This window comes from Berghia stephanieae, chromosome 3, assembly GCF_034508935.2.
Source record: "Berghia stephanieae isolate SIO BIC M18660-M18661 chromosome 3, UCSD_Bste_1.3, whole genome shotgun sequence".
Taxonomy (NCBI): Eukaryota; Metazoa; Mollusca; class Gastropoda; order Nudibranchia; family Aeolidiidae; genus Berghia; species Berghia stephanieae.
The window spans coordinates 86,398,192-86,418,600 of record NC_088362.1 but is presented as its reverse complement, the minus strand read 5'-3'; the positions used below and the strand labels follow the sequence as shown (position 1 = coordinate 86,418,600).

General features: G+C 36.3%; 2 protein-coding genes across 3 annotated transcripts in view; one reads left to right on the top strand and one right to left on the bottom strand.

Annotated features, from left to right (window-relative positions):
- The window catches only part of LOC144968711 (uncharacterized), a 202,646-nt gene that overhangs the window by 37,042 nt on the left and 145,195 nt on the right, over positions 1-20,409 (top strand). The window contains exon 1 of one of the 2 annotated variants that reach the window (XM_078907316.1): positions 13,710-14,104. The exons of the other annotated variant lie outside the window; for it this stretch is intronic. The gene's annotated coding sequence lies outside the window, so the exon portion shown is untranslated. Of the gene's footprint in view, positions 1-13,709; positions 14,105-20,409 lie in introns of those variants that run through there. 2 annotated transcript variants of the gene reach the window in all.
- LOC144969683 (52 kDa repressor of the inhibitor of the protein kinase-like) lies at positions 17,025-18,149 on the bottom strand. Its single transcript, XM_078908833.1, has 2 exons — positions 18,031-18,149; positions 17,025-17,398 (listed from the first exon to the last, which is right to left on the bottom strand). Exons 1-2 carry the CDS (start codon positions 18,147-18,149, stop codon positions 17,239-17,241), a joined length of 279 nt encoding a protein of 92 aa, XP_078764959.1. The 3' UTR covers positions 17,025-17,238.

The window sequence follows — 20,409 nt, the reverse complement described above, 5'->3', positions numbered from 1 at the left end:
GAAGATTTGTTTTGCCCTAATTGAACATATTGTGCTCTCTCCGTAAGAAATTCGAGCACCCAAGCAATTATATACTTGTTTAAATTCAGACTAGTCAATTTTTGAACAACCAACTGAGGTTGCATTGTATTGAACGCTGAAGAAAAATCTGCAAAAAGCAATCTGCAATAGCTCCTAGCGTGATCTAGATGCCTGTAGATGTTGTTTGTAAACAGCAAAATGGCATCCTCTACGCCACGTCCTGGTTTGTAAGCAAATTAATGACTATCACTCAATGGCATAAACTGATTCCTAATTTTAACAAGAACAAGTTTTTCTAAAGATTTCATGACTATTGAAGTCAGTGCAACAGGTCTGAGATCGTTCATAGTTTCACGTTTTTCTTTTTTTGGAACAGGAATAATTTTTGAAGTTTTCCAAATTTCAGGGATTGAAACGCATTGGAGGGACCAGTTAAAAATATGTGTATAAATGGGGGAAAGCTGGTGGGCACATTCTTTTAATAGTTTTCCTTTCAATCCATCCGGCCCAGCAGCCTTCCTCTCGTTTAGTTTCGAAAATACGAATCTCGTTTCCTCTTCACTGACCTCAATAGCCATTTCATCTTCCAAAGCCCTGTCTAATTTATGTTTTTCATTTTCAATATCAAATTTGTTTGCTGTGTCGAAACGTGAATAAAATTTATTTAAAGTTTCAATTTCGATATCTTCTGATATAATCGTGGGCTTTGGATTATAGTTCACAGCAGTTTTAAGCCCCCGCCACGTGTCCCGTATATCCCCAGAAGAAAAGCATTTTTCAATTTTATTTTTGTACTTATCTCTACAACTAGATATTACCCTCTTTATCTCTTTTTGTTTTGTTTTCAGATCTTTTTTGTTTCCACTAGTATAGAGAGTTTTCTTTTGGTTCAATAAAAGTTTTAGATCTTTTGTTATCCAAGGCTTGTTGTTAGGATAATATTTTATTTCTTTTTTACAAGACACTAGCTGTTCACAGAATTTTAAATACTCACTCACACAGTCATTCAGCTCATCCACACTATCACATGATTCGATAAAAACATTCCAGTCAGTGCATTCAAAACAACCACGCAAATCTTCACACACACTTCCATTCCAGATCTGTACACTTTTCTTTACTGGTTTTACACGTTTAAAAACAGGGCGGTAGGTGGGGAGTAGCAAGAGCATGCAGTGGTCAGATAAACCTAATGGGGCACGGGGTAAACATTTATAACTATTTTTAATATTACACAGGAATAAATCTAATGTTTTTTGTCCCTTGTCTCGCAGTCCACGTATTGATGAAGTCCCGGGAGAGTAAAATCGTTACATTGGTTAAAATCGCCAGTGACCATCAATACGGCATCGGGTGACTTAATTTGAATGTCCTGTATTTCTTTCCTCAAAATATTTTTCGCTGTGGTGTTGTCTGATGATGGTGGAATGTAGACGTTGATGATGATGACATGAGTATATTCCCGGGGTAGGTAATATGGTCGTGACGAAACAGTAATAAATTCAATATAATCGTCACAATACATTTTCTTTATCTGACAGTTATTGGGGTGGCACCATTTGTTGTTAATATATGTGCACACCCCACCCCCAGTTCGTTTATTTACATTAGTCCGATCTCCTCGAAATAGTGAATATTGTTCAATATTAAAACATGATGATGGTATGTGAGGAGATAGCCAAGTCTCTGTTAACGCTATTATGGAGGCTTGACGATAGTCACTATTAAAACGACACAGTGAAAACAGTTCATCAATTTTATTTTTCAGTGATCTTACATTACCTGTCACTACACAGGGTAAAAATGGACGAAAAGGCCGTCTGTTAAATTTTGTTTTTATTCCTCCCTTTCTCCCCTCTTTCTTGCTTTAATAAACGATGTGTCAATAGTGGGTGGTGGGGGTGACACGGGTTGGAGGGATCGGAGAGTCTCTGGAGTATAAGTTATCGATAGGCTTATTTTGGCAGTAAAATCACAGGCTAAAACACCATTTATGCTTATAAATATACTAATAAATATAAAAATCAGGAACAATATATACTTCACATTTATTTTTAGCGAGTATTTTTACGATTTCATCTTTCAGATATATCATATCTCATATCGCCAATGCTCTCGACTTATCTGATCATTGTTTACATATCAGACACAATGGCGGCATGAACCAGTCGGTGAGCTAATAATAAGCGGTTCTTTTCCTTTCTACCCCTTGTGATTCGTTTAGTTTGGCTGTGATGCATATGTATTAAAATCGTTGTTGGGATGATCCAAACGAAACGGAGTATATTGGTGGAACACTACATTTTACGCGAGTGGTTAATATGGTATTTGGGCAGGGAGCAAAATCTGCAGATTGAAAAGTATAGCCATAATATGGTTGCAAGATCATCAGAACCTGCCATCCAGGTTGTTGAAAAGCCTCAAATCAGGGATATCGTATAGTAGTTTTGTGAGTATTGTATCCATCATGCATATCTTGAAGGGAAATGTTTAACGAATGCTCTCGTTATGAGTATGAATGATAACACATTGGTAACACATGTGTTGTTTGCTGATGAACACTGTATTCAAACAACCTGTTAACAGATCCATGAAATGAGAGATTTGATTTAAGTGATAAAAGTGCACAATGGACACTGTATCCTTCAACATATTCCCGTAATTTAACAAAACAAATGCAATTTTTAAAATAAAAAAAGGCTTTAAATGTTTAAGTTAACTTTTAAAATATTGAGTATTCGATTTCAAATATCTTCCTCGGTTGAGGACAAAGCTCTTATTTGTATAATCTTTCTTGCATAATTTTATAATACTCATATACACAAGAGTGCTACTATTTTGAAAAATAAACCTAATAACTGCATTGGCCAATGAATGATAAATACCTTATCTTGACGACAAGGTTGGTATTTTAAAGAGGTATCGATACATGCGAAATGGCCAAATGGTTAAGATGTTACCAGAGTTTGGGGATTTGACATCAACTCCAGGCACATTCGTTTATATTTTGTGTGGCTTAGGTTGAGGAGAACGATGTCACAAAACTCGAGAAATGCTTAGCTTGGCCAGTGGTCTAATAGGTGACAGTGATTATTGAAGAATCTGGTCACGATAAAGGTGCTTTATACACATTACCCCACTCGACCCAGGTGTAAACGAATACCTGGCTACAGACAATGACGGATATTGTGAGAGAGTTAATAGAAAGGATGCCTAACAGGTGATTGGTACTGTATGAAATAGAAATGTGTTTCCATAATATTGTCTGCTGGGGAGAATACATGAAATAGAAATTTGAAGCTCATTGGATTTGGTAAATCATTAGAGATGTACTCTAATATAAATGTTTTATCTACTCGCATTTTATATGGGCATGTTTATTAACCCCTAATTTAACCATTTAACTGCCATTCTCTGGAAAAAGATACGTATTTTAAAATTAATCTGAAAACTCGTCCTTCAAATAATGATTGGTCAAAATGACCAATCGATCGATTAAATGACCCTCATCTGGGCAACATTTCTCAAATCTGGACCAAAATGTTAAATTCGTGTTTTTCCAGATTACGGCAGTTAACTTGTTAAGTTGATCACGTGTTTACATCGGACAATATCAGAACAAACTTAATATCAATTTGGCAAGAAAATAACTCAACTCTGTCGTTCTCCGGAAATCACATTTATTTGGCCAGAAAACTCGTCCTTCAAATATCGATTGGTTAAAATGACCGTCATTTTGTCATAAAGTCTCAAAGTAGTGACTTCCTTAAAATGCTTCTCATCTTGTCAAAACTCTCAAAACCTGGGACTTCAACGAAGTTAAACCTGTGATAATGAGATTTTTACGGGTATCAACGAAAACTATTACTATAATGAATGGAAACTAAATATAAAATAATAGCATACGTTTAAGATAGTCTAGTGAACTTTGTTTGAAATACTTGATGACTAAGTAGTCCCTTTCATTATTAAATGGATTAGCCTAAAATCCGTAGCATAACAAAAATAACTAGAGAATGGTATCGCTGTGTTGATTAATGAAGACAATATATATAATGGATGGAACAAAATTGACGTCACTCGCTCTTTGTTATTTTCTTTAGACATCCATTTCAATTATTAGTTATCACTAATTTCTGTACGTTATATCCGGCTGGCGGATGTTGTGAGTATTTTACCTAAACGCATATCATCAATGTTACGCCACTGAATCTCATTGAGCTGTGTTCAAAACAACTATGGTTCAGCGGTGCCAGCTGGTATACTAAGCCATCTGTTTTACAAAATGCATGCAAACAGTCAGTCGAGCAAACAAGTGGCATGTGGTTAATTTGTTGAAACAAGCGGGGTTGTTTGCTTAGCTCTACATCGGACCCATCTCGCTTTTGTGTTGTCTCGTAATATACATAGGTTTGATACTTTGTCCACGGAATAAGCGACGTATGAAACATGAATACATGATAATAACTGATAATTTCAAACGTAAAAAACACAACAAATGTATGATATCGAAGACCAAAGATTAAAATAATTATCAAAGCAACTTTTTCCCCTGTGACGTAATCCAACTAACCCCCCTCTTCATCTCCCTTCCCCCAACCACAAAAATGACCACAAGTTAAGTGTAAACTAATCGAAAATCGCGCGTTGAAAACATTGATGTTTTTAGGTATTCGATCAGTATCACAAGAGACCATTTGTAAAAAATGTTAGTGTGTTTTTATTACTCTTTTCATAAAGTATTCTGAGAGTCGTGGAAGTCACTTTTTAAATTTTGAAAATCCATACATAAATAAGAAAATGAGAACAAATTCATTTTTTAAGAATTAAGAAAATTTTTGCTTGCCAATTGATGTAAGAATATGTTCCAACTTTGACGTCATGTATCTAAACACCATAAAAGATTTATCATATCTACTCATGAAACATATTTTGAAAGTGCAGGGACTAGAAAAAATTTAAGATAACAAAATTTGAACCATACACAAAATGGTTCCTAAATCTAAAGTCTATACTCTTGCCACTAGCATGACAAACTGGCTGTCCATATGCTAATAGGCTGGACTGAAAAGTCTTGAAGCCTATTAAATATCTTCGATTGTATTGAATTGTATTGAATATAATCTATAAATCAAAATGTGCTTAACTCTCTACTTACCGATCATTTTCAGTATTTTCCAAAAATGGTAGGCTTACTCAGCAGAAAAATTGATTTTTTTAAACTCAAACAATCTTTCTGCAAAGCAGATTTATGTTCTTATTAATTAAACAAAGAACATTGTGATGTACAAAATAAATCTGAATGAGACAAAATGTATATTGTGTCGTAACAAATGTGACGATTTTGCTGTAGGAGAGGGTTAATTTATTCTTCTATTAGGTCACCAGATTTTATTTAACTGATATTTCTTTATTTTAATCTATTTTATTTGAAAGAACCCATACTAAAACATATCGGTCGAAGAAATAACACACAAACACAGCGTGCTGTGACCGAGATCCATACTGCCAAGAGTGATATACACCCGTAAATATTCATAAACGACTGAAGCGTGTTTATGGTGATTCATGAGTTGGTATTAAAACAGTTCAAATGTTGTTAAGTTCTTTACTAGAACTGATGCTGTCTCCACCATAGAGAATACAGGACTAGAGATGACAACAGGTAGGAAAACGTCATCAAAAGTGGCTAGTGAGAGGTCGAGCGCCGCCATTTTCTTTTGTATGGAACCAGGGACGCTGTGCGATTTAATCTCTATATGAATGACTTTGACTGAGCTCGATTAACCTTGATTTGTGGACGGAAAATAGATAAAAAAGACCAGGTTTATGATGATAAACCAAATTAATATGAAACTACACTTTTACTTGTACATTCTAGTCTTGGCTCCAATGAACGGGTTTATATTAATAACTTTAAAAAATATTATGAATAATTTATAACTCCCTTATTTGTGGGGCGATTTTGTCATTTGTGGTATCAATTTTATTGTAATAAAGAGATAGGAACTTGAGAGTTACTTTTTCTGACGCGAAATTATTACTTTGTAATTTTAGCACTAAGAAAAGTAGTTGGTAAATAAATTTGGTACACCTCTTTGATCTACCGCCACCGTGTAGAATTGTGTATCTCACCGTCGATGTATTACGCTATTGTTACGCAAGGAATATAACACCTTTTTGAGTAGGCCTAAAAGCTAAAATCTAAAAGTAAAAAATATAATTCTGAGGAACTTGAAAGTCACATTGTTGAAATCAGCTTGAAAAAAGAAGAACATTGGTCCTTATTTCAGAAAAATCGGTTGAAAACCAACTGTTTTACGAATAAATTTGATTTTAAAAATTGCTTTTGTTTATTTTAGCTTTTTTTAGCAACTTTTTTATTTATCGGCCGATTTTCTTGATTTTTATATCATTCTTTATATCTCAATGAGACGAGATCAGTGATATACTTTGTTTGTTTCAAATGTAACTAGAACATAATTTGGCTTTTTTACCTATCAACCGTGCCTGGATAATATATTCAGCAACGTTGTGATTGTGACGCAACTATGCCATGAGCTTCTTCCAGTGTTTCAACGATGGTTCAGTTCATTGTTGACGACTGTTGAGCCATGAGTGACCGTAGAAAACGAAAAGGCGACTGCAGACACCAAAGGGTAGGCTTATATCATCAAAGGATGTCTACATGATTGACATGGCCATATAGGGAACTCATTATCTACTCCCCCATAAAGAATCTGAACACGAGAGGTCGAGCGCCGCCATTTTCTTTTTTATGCAACCAGGGACGATTAGCCACTAAAAAGTGGCTGTTGCCTGGTCTGCTCCGAGCAGTCTGTGGTCTCCACCAACATAACTGCGGAGGCTCGCAGTGGTCGTCCACAAAGTGCGTACAGCGCTCAAATCATCAAAAAGATTAACGAAATTAATCGAGCTATTCCCCGAATAAAACAATCAGACATTTCACAAATGCTAGATAGTTCATATGGAAGAGATAGATATATCGTTCGAGAAATCCTGGGCTAGAGAAACATCTGTGCCCGTTGAATACCGAAAATTATCACGCAAATGCATGATCACAATGAAAGAGTAAGTTTTCTTAAAGTCGTAGAACACTCCCCCTTACAGTTCTGATTGAGCTCCAAGTGACATTTTCCTTTTCTGAAGACTTAAGAGAAACCTCAAGTTGACCAATTTTGGCAGATATGACGAGGTGCAGGCGGAGATGACTCGATGGTGTCGAAGTTTGCCGCGTTAATTCCTCTTCGACGCGATGTAATAACTAGTGCGTCGTTAGCGGCTGTCTGGATGGGAACGGTTACTATGCAGAAAGTTGAAATAATAAACTAAAAGACCATAAACTAATATTTGTTTTTATGCTTTTGTCCATTTCTTATCTATTATAGTTTTTAAATTACAAGTGCCACGTCAAGACATTTCAGGGTACCATTGAAAATGAACATAATGATCATAAAAAGTGACATGCAGTTTAGTCAACCGGTAGATAGTACTTCAAGACATTTTCTTCAAATGTATTTTTGCAAAATAAAGAAGTGAACATCAAGAAACACGCAATTTGGCGCATTGGCAAAAAATAGCTACAATTACGAGTAAAATGCATGAAAGATTAAATATCTCAGAAAATAACGCAGATAGATGAAACATCAAACATTATAGGAAAGTGGACCGGCTGAACTCAAAAGTTATCTTAAGTTTTTGTTAGTCAAAATTTCCTTATCAAAAATCAAAATGAAATCATAATTGAAAAGAACAATCTTTGAACCAGCAGCAGAAGATATTTAATAAATCAACCTCTTGAGAAATTCATATCGTGATAAATCACCCTTTGTAATTGTTTTAAAACTTTTTTTCTCTTTTCCAAGTCGTCAATAATCCATGCATTGTATTGAGTTATACATTGAAAGAGAGGAAGGTAAATACACACAAGGTGCCTTTCAGACTAGGTTCCATCTTCTATAACTTCACTAATAAAAATAAATTGAGACAATATGACATCATGACTAAGAAATGTCGATCAAAAATTTAACGTATATTGGTTGCCGTGGTATAGAGCTGGTTTGTTGTACTTTTGATCCTTGCCCAAGCGTAATCAAAGGAAAATGGCAGGGCAAAACGTTGATGCAAACTTCTCACGTTACGATGATCGTGTCGTCATCAGATTTTCAACTCTTTCCGGCAAGTCTGTTGTCAAAATACACGGAGACCTTTATAAAGTTTTGGAGCACAATACTCCTTCAATTCAAACTGTTAAAAGGCGCGTCATGGAAGTTAAACATGGGAAATCTGACATGCAGGATTAAGAACACACTAGGAGATAAGAAAGTGATGCACATCGTTTTTTTCGACACACATGTCATTATACCCAACTGACCTGTCTCACCTGGTCAAACCTGTTAATGGAAACTATTACAGATTCTGAGACTAGCAATACGGAAAAAAGACCCACTTTGCTTGAACAAGGCGTCAATCTGCATCATGACAATGCACCTCTTCCCATGTCAAAAGTTGTGAACAAGCTTCTCAAGGGCTACTCGTGGGAATTATTGGGACACCCACCTATTCACCCGATCATGCCCCATGCGATTTCAGTCTCTTCCCTAAGGTAAAATAAATGCTGCTAGGTCAACAATTTGAAGACGAGGTCCAGAAGAGATGAGGAATGCAATCATGCCCTTGGACAAACAGTCACTGGTCATCATCTTTGACCGTTGTGTACACCTAAAGCAGAAATGGGTGGAATTTAACGGATCTTATGTTGAATAGGTGATTGAGTAAAGTTTCATTTGATACCAAATACAAGGTTATTCAAAATATTATGTGAGTACAGCGCGACAGGGAAACTTAATTTTGAACCATACACCATATTATTCAGAGACGACTGTTATGGACAGTTCGGATTTCACCTTCATCAACGATAAAATGCGCAATCTTTCATGTTAAAATGTCAGACTTTAAGTTGGGTTTACACAGAAATGTTTCTGGTTTCTCCTTTCTTCTCCTCTTGACATGGTATTTTTGATAACAGCATCTGGAAATTAAATAAAAACTAAAGAGCATTAGTGAAATAATGACATTCAATACGTTTTACCTAAATAAAAAAAATGTTCATCACTTAAATCAGGTGATCGTTTAATGAAAAATACACTATGTATAATAAGTAGAGATTGATCATCAATCCACAAGTGGTGTACGATATGGGGTGCCAGCCACGAAAATGGTCTCTTCAAGTCGTTCATTCTCGTTAACATTGACAAAGCTAATGAAACGGAAAAAAATCTTAATGAAGACATTATCGCAATCACTTACCATCTAAAGTAATCAATTTTTACTTTTTTTATTCAAAATACCATAGCAAACTAGCCTTAGAAAAGACACTAGCTTTTCTTAGTTTGAGCTAAGATAGACATCAAACGAGATCACCTTCAAGATTAAGGTCGATTGATTTGATATTAGTCAAATAATAAGCCGACTTTTTTATGAATGTAAGCGCTAACAGAGTGGAAAAGAATTAATAATTACGTTAAAAAAATATTGATAAGACGATTTCAAGAATCTATGAAGCAATTATAAATATTTTTGTAAAGGTATACGATGTGGGGTGCTGCATGACAACAGGAGATTTCATTCTAGATTGAGACAAATCTTTTGAGTCATCAACAATCAAAACAGGTCCAGTAACACCGCATTCTAGGTGCGCGCAAATGAATTTGGGATTTGAATCAATAGGTGATAAAATTACACTGAAATTAAGAAACGTTTGAAAGTTATTCGTGGATCATTCTATAAAAAATAGTTTTATAATTTTCAGATTTGCAAGTAAATCTGTGCTTGTTGTCAAAAATAAATTAGGGCTATACGGAACAATTTTGACCACTAACCCTATTTTCTTTAGAAAAATAGAGATACCAGGACCATTCCTTAAATATGTTTTCCTCCCCTATAACTCGGCGAGAAAGTGACACAAGGTACTGAAACTAATATGGTATATTCAACAAAAACCCGCCATTTTCGATGCATTCCTCCATTCTCTGTAATCGAGTTAACATTTGGCATTGGTCAAGTGAAATTGTGCTTGTAAGAGTGGTAACATTTTACATTACTCAAGTTAAATAGTGTTTCTGAGTGTGTTTCATTTGACATTGGTTTGATTGAATTATTGTGTTGATGAGTTAGGTAATATTTGACACTGGTCAGGTTAAATTACGTTTGTAAGTTTGGTAACATTTGACATTGGCCAGGTTGAATTATTGAGTTGATGACTGAGGTAGTATTTGACATTGGTCAGATTCAATTGTCTTTTTGAGTGTGGTAACATTTGACATTGGTCAGGTTAAATTATTGAGTTGATGAGTGGGGTAGTATTTGACATTTGTCAGGTTAAATTGTGTTTCTGATTGTGGTAACATTTGACATTGGTCAGATTAAATTGTTTGTGAGTGTGGTAACATTTGACATTGGACAGATCAAATTGTGTTTGTGAGCGTGGTAACATTTGACATTAGACATATTTTTTGTTGTTGTTGCTGAGTGAGGTTACCTTTGACACTGGTCAGGACAGATTGTGTTGCTGATGATGAAGTAGCATTTGACTTTGGACATGCTAAAATCTGCTTTTAACATTTGGCATGGGTCATGTTACAATGTGTTGATGAATAAAGTAACGTTTTAAATGAAACATTACATTGTGCTGTTGAATGAGGTATTTTAAAAAAAAATTACTTAAGACGTTTGTATAGTCAGTTGATTATAGAGTACAACGTCCCTATATGTTCAGATAGAAACTTTCAACAATTTCAGTTTACATGTCTATAAGGGTAGGGCGATGTTTTGTGCGTTTTTCGAAAATAGAATTAGTTGTTTAGTTTCAAACATTCAAAATTAAAAGTTTCACATCGCGAAAAATGGGTTTAATCGGCTGTTTATACTTAACCAGTTGACTACCATTCTATAGAAAGAAAATTATTTCAAAATTTGGCCAGAAAACTCATTATTCAAATATCGATCGATTTAAATGACTCTCATCTTGGCAAAAACTCTCAAACCTGGGACTACGGGTATTATTATTATCATTATCATTATTATTGTTGTTATTATTATTATTATTATTATTATTATTATTATTATTATTATTATTATTATTATTATTATTATTATTATTATTATTATCACCATGATGATGATGATGATGATGATGATGATGATGATCACCATCATCATCATCATCATCATCATCATCATCATCATCATCATCATCATCATCATAATAATAATAATAATAATAATAATAATAATATAATAATAATAATAATAATAATAATAATAATAATAATAATAATAATAATTCAGGTAGTTGGTATTATTTTAGTCAGTCATTTTTATGAGGAGTTCTCACTGAATTGTATAAATCAGACTATAAACGTTTAAGGTCACATATAGTTTTGTGTGCTGATCCGTTGTATCCGGCTGGCGGATGTTGTGAGTATTTTCTTTGAATGCATAGCATCAATTACGCGCCAAATTTAAAGACAGAATTAATTGTACAAATTAGCGGTGAAAGCACCAAATTTGGCACACAGTAACTTTAGACCACGATTAATTATTAATTGAGGTTGACGTAGTCCCACATTGAGAAATTCTTCTAACATTGTACCTAAAATAGGGAGATGCAAATCCGCGTGAGCCGTATTAAAACAAAGGGACGTAATCCAGGAAATATTATTTTGTTGACAAAATTATCGACGCTATAAAAATCCATTATTTTATACCTCACTGTTAAAAATGTGACTTGATGTGATATAGAACCATATGGGCCGGTAGAAGAGCTTTAGTTTGAGGACTGAGGCGGGTGGGGGGGGGGGGGGGGGGGGTATGAAACTGGTGTTAGTGTTATTGGTGTTGTGTTGGTCGTCATCGTGACCACGATGAATATGATGGTAATGGTGGTGGTTGTGTTGGTGTCGAAATGGTATTAATCAGACTGTAACCTTTTAAAAGTTACACATAGTTTTGTGTTTTGGTACGGAATATCCGACGGGCATTGTTATGAGTTTATTTTGATGTCATGCGTTTACTTAAAAAAAAAAAAACAACTCATAACAATGCCCGTCGGATATTCCGTACCAAAACACAAAACTATGTGTAACTTTTAAAAGGAGTTTTCTACAGAGGTGTCGGTGAGAGAGAGAGAGAGAGAGAGATTAGTTTTTGTTTGTTTTTAAGGGTTTTACGGCACTTAGCAGCAGAGTATCAACCACCAAAGATGCGACGAGTGATTGAGTAGGATACTTTCTCATTTTCAAAAATCTCCCTTGTGATTGACACACGTTCGAGATTGTAACTGTGTGGTTTAATCTAAACAAAATAACAATCAAACTCAATTCATAAACCTCTCTCTCTCTCTCTCTCTCTCTCTCTCTCTCTCTCTCTCTCTCTCTCTCTCTCTCTCTCTCTGGCTTTTCTTCCCTTGTTTGTTCAACTATCGTTTTCACATCCTCTCGCTCCGAGTCCCACAATCACAAACTGCTACCAATAAAACCCCATAATCCATCTTGCTATTATTATGAAAAGTGTCTTCTCTTAAAAAGTATCCTAATCAATCCCTGCATGAGCATGAAGCAGACTTGAGTGATGGAAAGGTCAATGTGAGAATCGTTGAGTGAAATACACAAAGCATTTCAAAATTATGTGAGTGAGATATCCGGAAAGATATCACGTGTTAACATTTAACAAAATCTTTACAATCGATAGAAATTACAAACTCAAACACTGAAATTGAAATTGTTTGTATCGTTTGGTTTCGCGTTCGAGGCTGGTGAGTAGGAAGCAGTTTAGGAGTAGGAAAACTTTGCGCAGAAAATAGATCGCCAGTTTATTGTTGTTTGCATTGCAGATGATACACTTTTAGTAAAATCAAATATGCACAAACAAAATTTTATACTAGTTAGATTCATCATATATGGCAAATTTACTCTTAAAACCAGGGTCAAAATAGTTATTAATTTGTTCACACAAGCGCATTAATTTTGAATAATTAACTTTAACGTGGTCTAAAAGCAGAGCGACTTTAATTTTTGATAAATTTTATTATGTGATTCATAAAATATAAATATTTAGACAGTATTTGAGGCGTGATCTTTTGTCACCTAACATCCACATATTTATGGGGGTTTTTATTCTATAATTTGTTATGGAAAGTGCGCGGTCAAAGGTAGGAGCACATGTTTTACCACTTGCTGCCAGTCTTTTTGTTTTGACGGCGTCACCCTATGGTTAGGTCTATTCCCTGCTTGTCATCGGTAGACCAGGGAGTCATTCACTTATTCATCACAGTCTTTGTGTGGACTCAGTTCACATCGATCACAATCATAGTATTCTGTGGCCTTTTGTCACCAAAGCAAAGTGTTGTGAAGGTGGCCAATTTCATAAGCACCGTTAAATTTTTACACAATTTAAATTGCTGATATCTCTGTTCTTGGCGTAATGAGAAAGTGGTTCTATCTAAATCACAATTCCAAGCCCTTAGAGCACAACCTTTTTTTTTTTACGAAAAAATCTTAATTGTATTGGAACATTTATTTATTACTATTACACAAGAGACGTTAAAGTCAAAGTGGGGTGTTCGGTTGTTAGCAGCGTGTCACGTCTGGTATTGGTTTTTATAGTTTAATTATACAAATACAGCATGGCAAGCAATGCATGACTGTTCACTGTTGTCTACCCTTGCCTCGCTCATGACTACTATGACACGGCTCATCGCGATGCGCGAGATCACGACTGAGTGCGTGTTGAATGTGTTGTTCCTTATCAAACTAGGTGTAAAATGAATGTAATATTATATCCAACTGTGCTTCGCTCCGCCAACGAGTTTTTGATTCAATCTTAAACTTAATTATCCGAAAAGCAAACGGGGTAGTCATTTGAACACTTGTGTATGCATATTATTATGTGTGTCATGCTTCAGTGCTTTTCTTCATTGCAAGGAATGTGTGTGACAATTCTCATGGATTATCTATCGCAAGGAGACATGGCATCTTAGTAGTACATCCATGACTCTTATCAGGTGAAACATTTATTTGTCAAAATCTATCTAGTATTATTTTGTGATACATATTGAATTGTCGATATCCGACATGGGACCAATGGGTTCGAAAGGGTATTATGTCGTTGTGAACATGTTGCTTAACCTGTTAGCTCCATAATCTGAAAGAAAAAAAAAAAACCCACGTATTTAAAGATTTGGCCAGAAAACTCGTCCTTAAAATATCGACGAATTTTTCGGAGCTATTAAGACCCCTTGCATAATATTAAGCAATACAGTGTTTGCTGTTAGGAAACTGTTCAATAAAAGGCGAATGTTTTGAATGTTTCGGGTATGCCCTTCATCTTCCCTAGTAAATTACCCTTAATCACTTTTTCCACTTTTCCGAGCAACCAAGACCCTATATCATATAATTTTGAGCAATACGGTAAAAGCGGTGATGACAGTATTTAAGAGACGTTTCGGGTATTCCCTTAATATACAAGGATAAATTACCCTTCATCACTTTTTGGAGTTAATAAGAACCCTTAGACGTCTACATTATATTGAGCAATATAGTGATTGAGATGATGGTTATTAAATCTATTGAAGAGAAGAATATTTTGGGCGTTTAGGTTATTCCCTTCATTTATCATGTTATACTTTATCATTTTAATTTTATATTTTGCTCTTCCAAGTTTTCAAGATCCCATACATTATATTGAGCAATAAAGGGATGGGGCGATGGTGAATTAAGGTTGAGACTAATGTTAGAGGGACATCTCGGGCTTCCTTTTCATCTACCTTATACTTAGTTTTCCAAGATTTCAAGACCCTATTTTTATTTTTAGCAAACCACTGGTGGTAGGTACATTTATTTCAGAGACGACTGTTATGGACGTTTCACGTCCCTCTTTTATCTACATGAGAATTTTTTCTTCACCATTGTTTTTTTCGCTCTTTCTATCTGTCAAAACCTCAGATAGATAGTATGCGCTTGACTAAGAAGCTCATAACATTGCCATCTGGAAGTATAACGGACCAACACACAAAACTGTGTGTATCCATGAACGTTTATAGTCGGGTTAATAGATAGAATGCGCTTGGCCAAGGAGTTCACAACATTGCCATCCGGAAGTATAACGGACCAACACACAAACTCTGTGTAACCATTAACTTTTATAGTCTGGTTAATACAGTTTAGTGAGAACAACTCACAAACGCGGATGGCAAAAACAATAACAAAGGCCTGAGTGACGTCATCTGCATACTATCTATACAGTTCAGTGAGCATTACTCATAAACGCGGATGGCAAAAAACAATCACAAAATCCTGAGTGACGTCATCTTCGAACTATCTATAAACGTTATAAATAGAACCCAATAATTGACGACATTCACCTTTTTGTTGTTGTTTTTAGCCAGCCATTGTTTATGCGTATTTCTCACTAAATAGACTATAAACGTTTTAAGGTTACACATAGTTTTGTGTGTTGGTAAGGAATATCCGACTGGCATTGTTATGAGTTGTTTTTAGTGAACGCATGGCATCAGAGAGTTTAGAAGCTAACGCTAAGAGAGCTCTCTCTTCCCTCCCGCTCTCCATGACAACAATGTATTTCATTGCGTATCAGCCGAAAAATTGTGTGTCACGAAATAGGCGCGGATCACTGAATGTGTGTTTCGTCTGCTAGAGATCGGCTGCTCTTTTTCTTTACTATCGGCTCAGGCTTTATGTGCAAAATCGTACAGATTAGTTTGATTCTCTAGATCAGGTTACGATAACTTTGTAAGATTCTAAAATAAATTACTTATAATAATAATGATGTGTGTGTGTGACACACACACACACACACACACACACAGAGAGAGAGAGAGAGAGAGAGAGAGAGAGAGAGAGAGAGAGAGAGAGAGAGAGAGAGAAGGCGGGTGGGAGGGGGTGAGGGGGGGGGGGGATAAACTTTGACAAAAAATAAATTTAACTCAACTTTACAGCGAAAATCATGATTTATTTTAAACAAACTTAATAGAAACAAACGACCTTTGTATTTTCAACAAAGCCATAACTCTCTCTCTCTCTCACTCTCTCTCTCTCTCTTTCTCTCTCTTCTCTCTCTCTCTCTCTCTTTCTCTCTCCTCTCTCTCTCTCTCTCTCTCCCTCTCTTCTCTCTCCTTTCTCTTTCTCTCTCTCTCTCTCTCTCTCTCTCTCTCTCCTCTCTCTCTCTCTCTCTCTCTCTCCCCTCTCTCTCTCTCTCTCTCTCTCTCTCTCTCTTCTCTCTCTCTGTGTGTGTGTGTTGTGTGTGTGTAAGTATGTGTTTAATTAACACACGTATAGTTCAAAATAATATGTACAATGAAAAAATAGTATGCATGACTAAGATGACGTCAAGTTACGTTGCATAGATTAATGACCACAAGTACAATTAAACATAATGAAGGAGAGAAATACAAAATACATGTACTCTCGTGTAAGTATTGTAGAATCTAATCTAAAACACATTTTATAAACTGAAAAATGGCTCAGTAAAATCACAAAGGGGGACAATGCTGCATCAACACCGATGATTGACAGTGACAGACCAGAATTGATAACCTCGGTATACATCCATTGTCTCCTGAGACAGACGGAAGCCAACAACAACAGGCATACCGGTAAGAAAACAAATCAGCGACATATCAAATCTACACGACATGGCTAAATGTGGCAGCCTTCCTATTTCTATGGGTGGGCTGTTTTTCTGACAGTGTCTGATTCATTAACTGGCATTAGTGAACAAATTAGCTACATAAAAAAGTAAATCACACTTTCCATTTTTGCAACCAAGGCCCATGTGGGGTGGAATGCTTACCACAAGCCGTCTAATGATCCTATTTCTCAGACCAGTAATGTGCAGTGTGGAGTAATGGCGTCTCTGAATTCCTTTTCCATAATTTCTATGATACAGAGAAGTCCTGAACTTGGTGCACAGAGACCGCCATGGTTACAACCCTGAAGGTTCTTTGCATGCAGGAATACTTGACTCTCTTTGCCAGGGTCCTTGTCACCTTTCAATAAATCTTGACAGTCTGTACACACATGGGGCATTAATTTGACTGCAACATACCCAGATATGCAAGTTGTTACATTCTGTTCATTTGGTATTAGGGATTGCATAGTTGATGGCAACATCAGCTGTCTAATTTCCTGTGGAACATCTTGTTGAAGTCGTGTCTTGACTGCCACTGAAACAGGAAGCATCAAAAGGTTCTTCACATAAAACATTTCGTCTGTACAGTGCATCAGCTGACTTGTCATCCAAATCAGCACGCCTGCAGTTGATGACCCAACGCCTGGACCTGTAAAAAATAACTAACGCAGTTCAATATTGGATCTAGATCTATTATTAGTAATTAATTGAGAGCTAGGTCTGATTAAGAGTTAATTTTATACATAAAAGCACATACTAATTGGCCGAGAGAGACTAGATGTATGCTTCTCTTTAGATAAACTTCTAAAAAACTAAGCTCACTTCATTGAGATTACTACTGTACTAGAATCTAGACATAGGCATCACAAGTCTAGTCAATGTACATCCTATCTAGTCATCCCTCTAAAGCTCTTTGAGCATATTTATTGGATATTGCGCTATATAAAAGCTCAATTATTTTAAGCATAAATCCACTGGCACAACATATATGGCTAAAATTCAATGCCGTGTAGCTACACCGTCGCCCCCTACCCTTTACTGTGTTTTAAATCAACCACATCTGCTATTATGGAAAAGGAGAAGAAGAAGATGAAGAAGAAGAAGATAATGGCTAGCCTCACCCCCAACAGAGCCACCTTTAAGGGTCACAGTCACGGTGCAGTAGATTAGAACTGGATCAGAAATCTAATGTTCATTTTCTCTTGTAACACAATCTAGACGTGTTAATATAGAAATATAGTTATTTGTTAAGGTTAATAGATTAAAGTTTAATTTTCTCACCTTTCAGGATCCTTTGGGAAACGGAAGAAACCTAAATCTGGTCTCTTGTGTCGAGAATTTGAACAATTGATACCGGAACACCACTGGCATTTGTTATGTGTTGTCGGCGTCGGCGCCATCTTAGCTCATTGTTGTACGCGCTTATTTCCACGATCAGCTGTTGACCCAGATGCGGGCTTTTTGGCTAGAGAGAGCTCTCGAAGCGTTAGCTATACAATCTCTCTGATGGCATCAATATAGAGTTATACAGAGTTGTCGGTGTGTGTGTGTGTGTGTGTGTGTGTGTGTGTGTGTGTGGGTGTGTGTGAGAGAGAGAGAGAGAGAGAGAGAGAGAGAGAGGTTTGTTTTTTGTTTGTTTCTAAGGGTTTTACGGCACTTGCGACACATTTAGGTCATATCAGCGTCAGTAAAAAGGAAGAAACATTCTAAAGGTACAATTAAGAGGACATGAGAAAAAAGTCAGATATAGGGGAATGATTCAAATAGGGAACAGATTTAGATTCCAAGGGCACACTATCAGTGTACTAAGTTTGAGATCACCTAAAAGTCTCACCCAGACACCAGCACAAGATCCCACTAAGAGGAACACACTCAAATCTTTACAAATCATATGTTAGAAATTAAAAAACAAACAAAACAACAACAATATTTAACAGAGAGATGATTTGCAAGGGAAAAAATATCATCTCCCTAAACTATAACTATACATTCGACTGTTTCCCTCCCAGGCAAGAACTCCGGCCGGGGTCAGGACAAAACCAAGTAATCTCATTCCAAGACAAAGACAGAAAGCAATTGGAAAACAAATGCAGGGGGATAGAAGACACAGCAAGTACCTCCCTGCCCACTATGGGAGATCGGGAACCCCACCCAGAGAGAGAGAGAGAGACAGAGAGAGAGAGAGAGAGAGAGAGAGAGAGAGAGAGAGAGAGAGAGAGAGAGAGAGAGAGAAAGAGTATGTTCAATTTAGGTCACACAGACGAATGTAATTGTGCGGCTATGTGGTCTAGTGGTATGACTCGCTTTCGGATCGGATGGTCCTAGGTTCGAGCTTCGCTCGGCGCATAGTTGAGTCCTTGGAAAAGGATCTTTACTCAAACTCTCTCACCGTATGTAGGCGTAAAATGAGTATCTGGCCGTTCATAGCGTTGTCTCTATCGGAAAAATTGTAATACCGCCTAATAGACGTCATGTCTCGTTCTACATTTACGCGTTGCTGTTGGTCAGAGACCCTTTGTAAAGCGCTTCGAGCACGTTTAGTGGATATTGCGCTATAGAAAAAGGGGGAGGTGCGTAATTTGACCAATCCGTAGAAGAGGGGATGGGAGACGGGGGTTGGGGGGGGGGGGGCGTGGCAGTTTGGGCCTTTTCCAAATTAAGACGAAGCGTGATATGATGTATAAAAGGATTTTCTGTCAACCAAATATACTGCTAATAAGCACTTCTTTGGGTTTTATACCTCTCCCTCTGTCTGTCTCTCTGTCTGTCTGTCTGTCTGTCTGTCTCTCTCTCTCTCTCTCTCTCTCTCTCTCTCTCTCTCTCTCTCTTTTGTTTTTGTTTTTTTTTTTTTCTTTTCTTTTTTTTTTGTTTGTTTGGCCTTCCCTTTTGGTGAATATTCACCGGTACATTTCGTGAGCTGAAAGTTAATCGAACACCCTATCTTCTATTTTAAATCAACGCGACTCTTTGTGGCCAATTTTGGGCACCCATGTGGCCATTTGGCTGTCCTTCCCTCAACTCTCTTCTTTTTTAACTGCCTTTTATCTCAGTCAGACTATAAAAGTGTAAGGCCATATTATTTTTGTGTTGATACGATTGGTGAGTAATTTACATAAAAACATTACACTATCAAAGGATGGATGGGATATCAGGGGAGAGAAGAGCTAATATAAGACAAATGAATATTAACTTCATTGTTGCGTATTTTGCATCGAACTGTGGCTCACATTATCATAAAATAATCGATATTACTAGCAACTCAGTGAGTCACTGTGACTGATCAAAATGTGTCACACTCTTTACCATTTTTTTACAAAAAACACCTATAAAACACATATAAAAGTATGATAGACGAGACATAGTATAAGACAAAATGACACTGTAAAAAATCAAATCAGTTGGGTGTAAAAGAGTAAAATTGATGTATTGATTCTTAGTATCATTGAAATATTGATTCTTAAAGTTGCAAAATGCCTGTTGCTTAGATTATAAGCTCCGCCATCGAGATATTAAATTTTAATACACGTTGCTACTGTATTCGCCCATGTAGTTGTCAGGACTTAATCGATTACTGCTGTGTTGCGGTACCACACAAGTAAAACGACAACACAAGATTTATCATAATTGATATCTTATAGCAATTTATATATAGCAACTCCA

What these genes read in the sequence shown, in the direction of transcription:
- LOC144969683 (XM_078908833.1), bottom strand. Translation starts at nt 18,149, where the DNA reads ATGGCGCCGACGCCGACAACACATAACAAATGCCAGTGGTGTTCCGGT. An exon ending in TTCCCAAAGGATCCTGAAAG is followed by an intron (nt 17,399 to 18,030) that starts GTGAGAAAATTA and finishes TATTTTTTACAG; the next exon opens with GTCCAGGCGTTGGGTCATCA.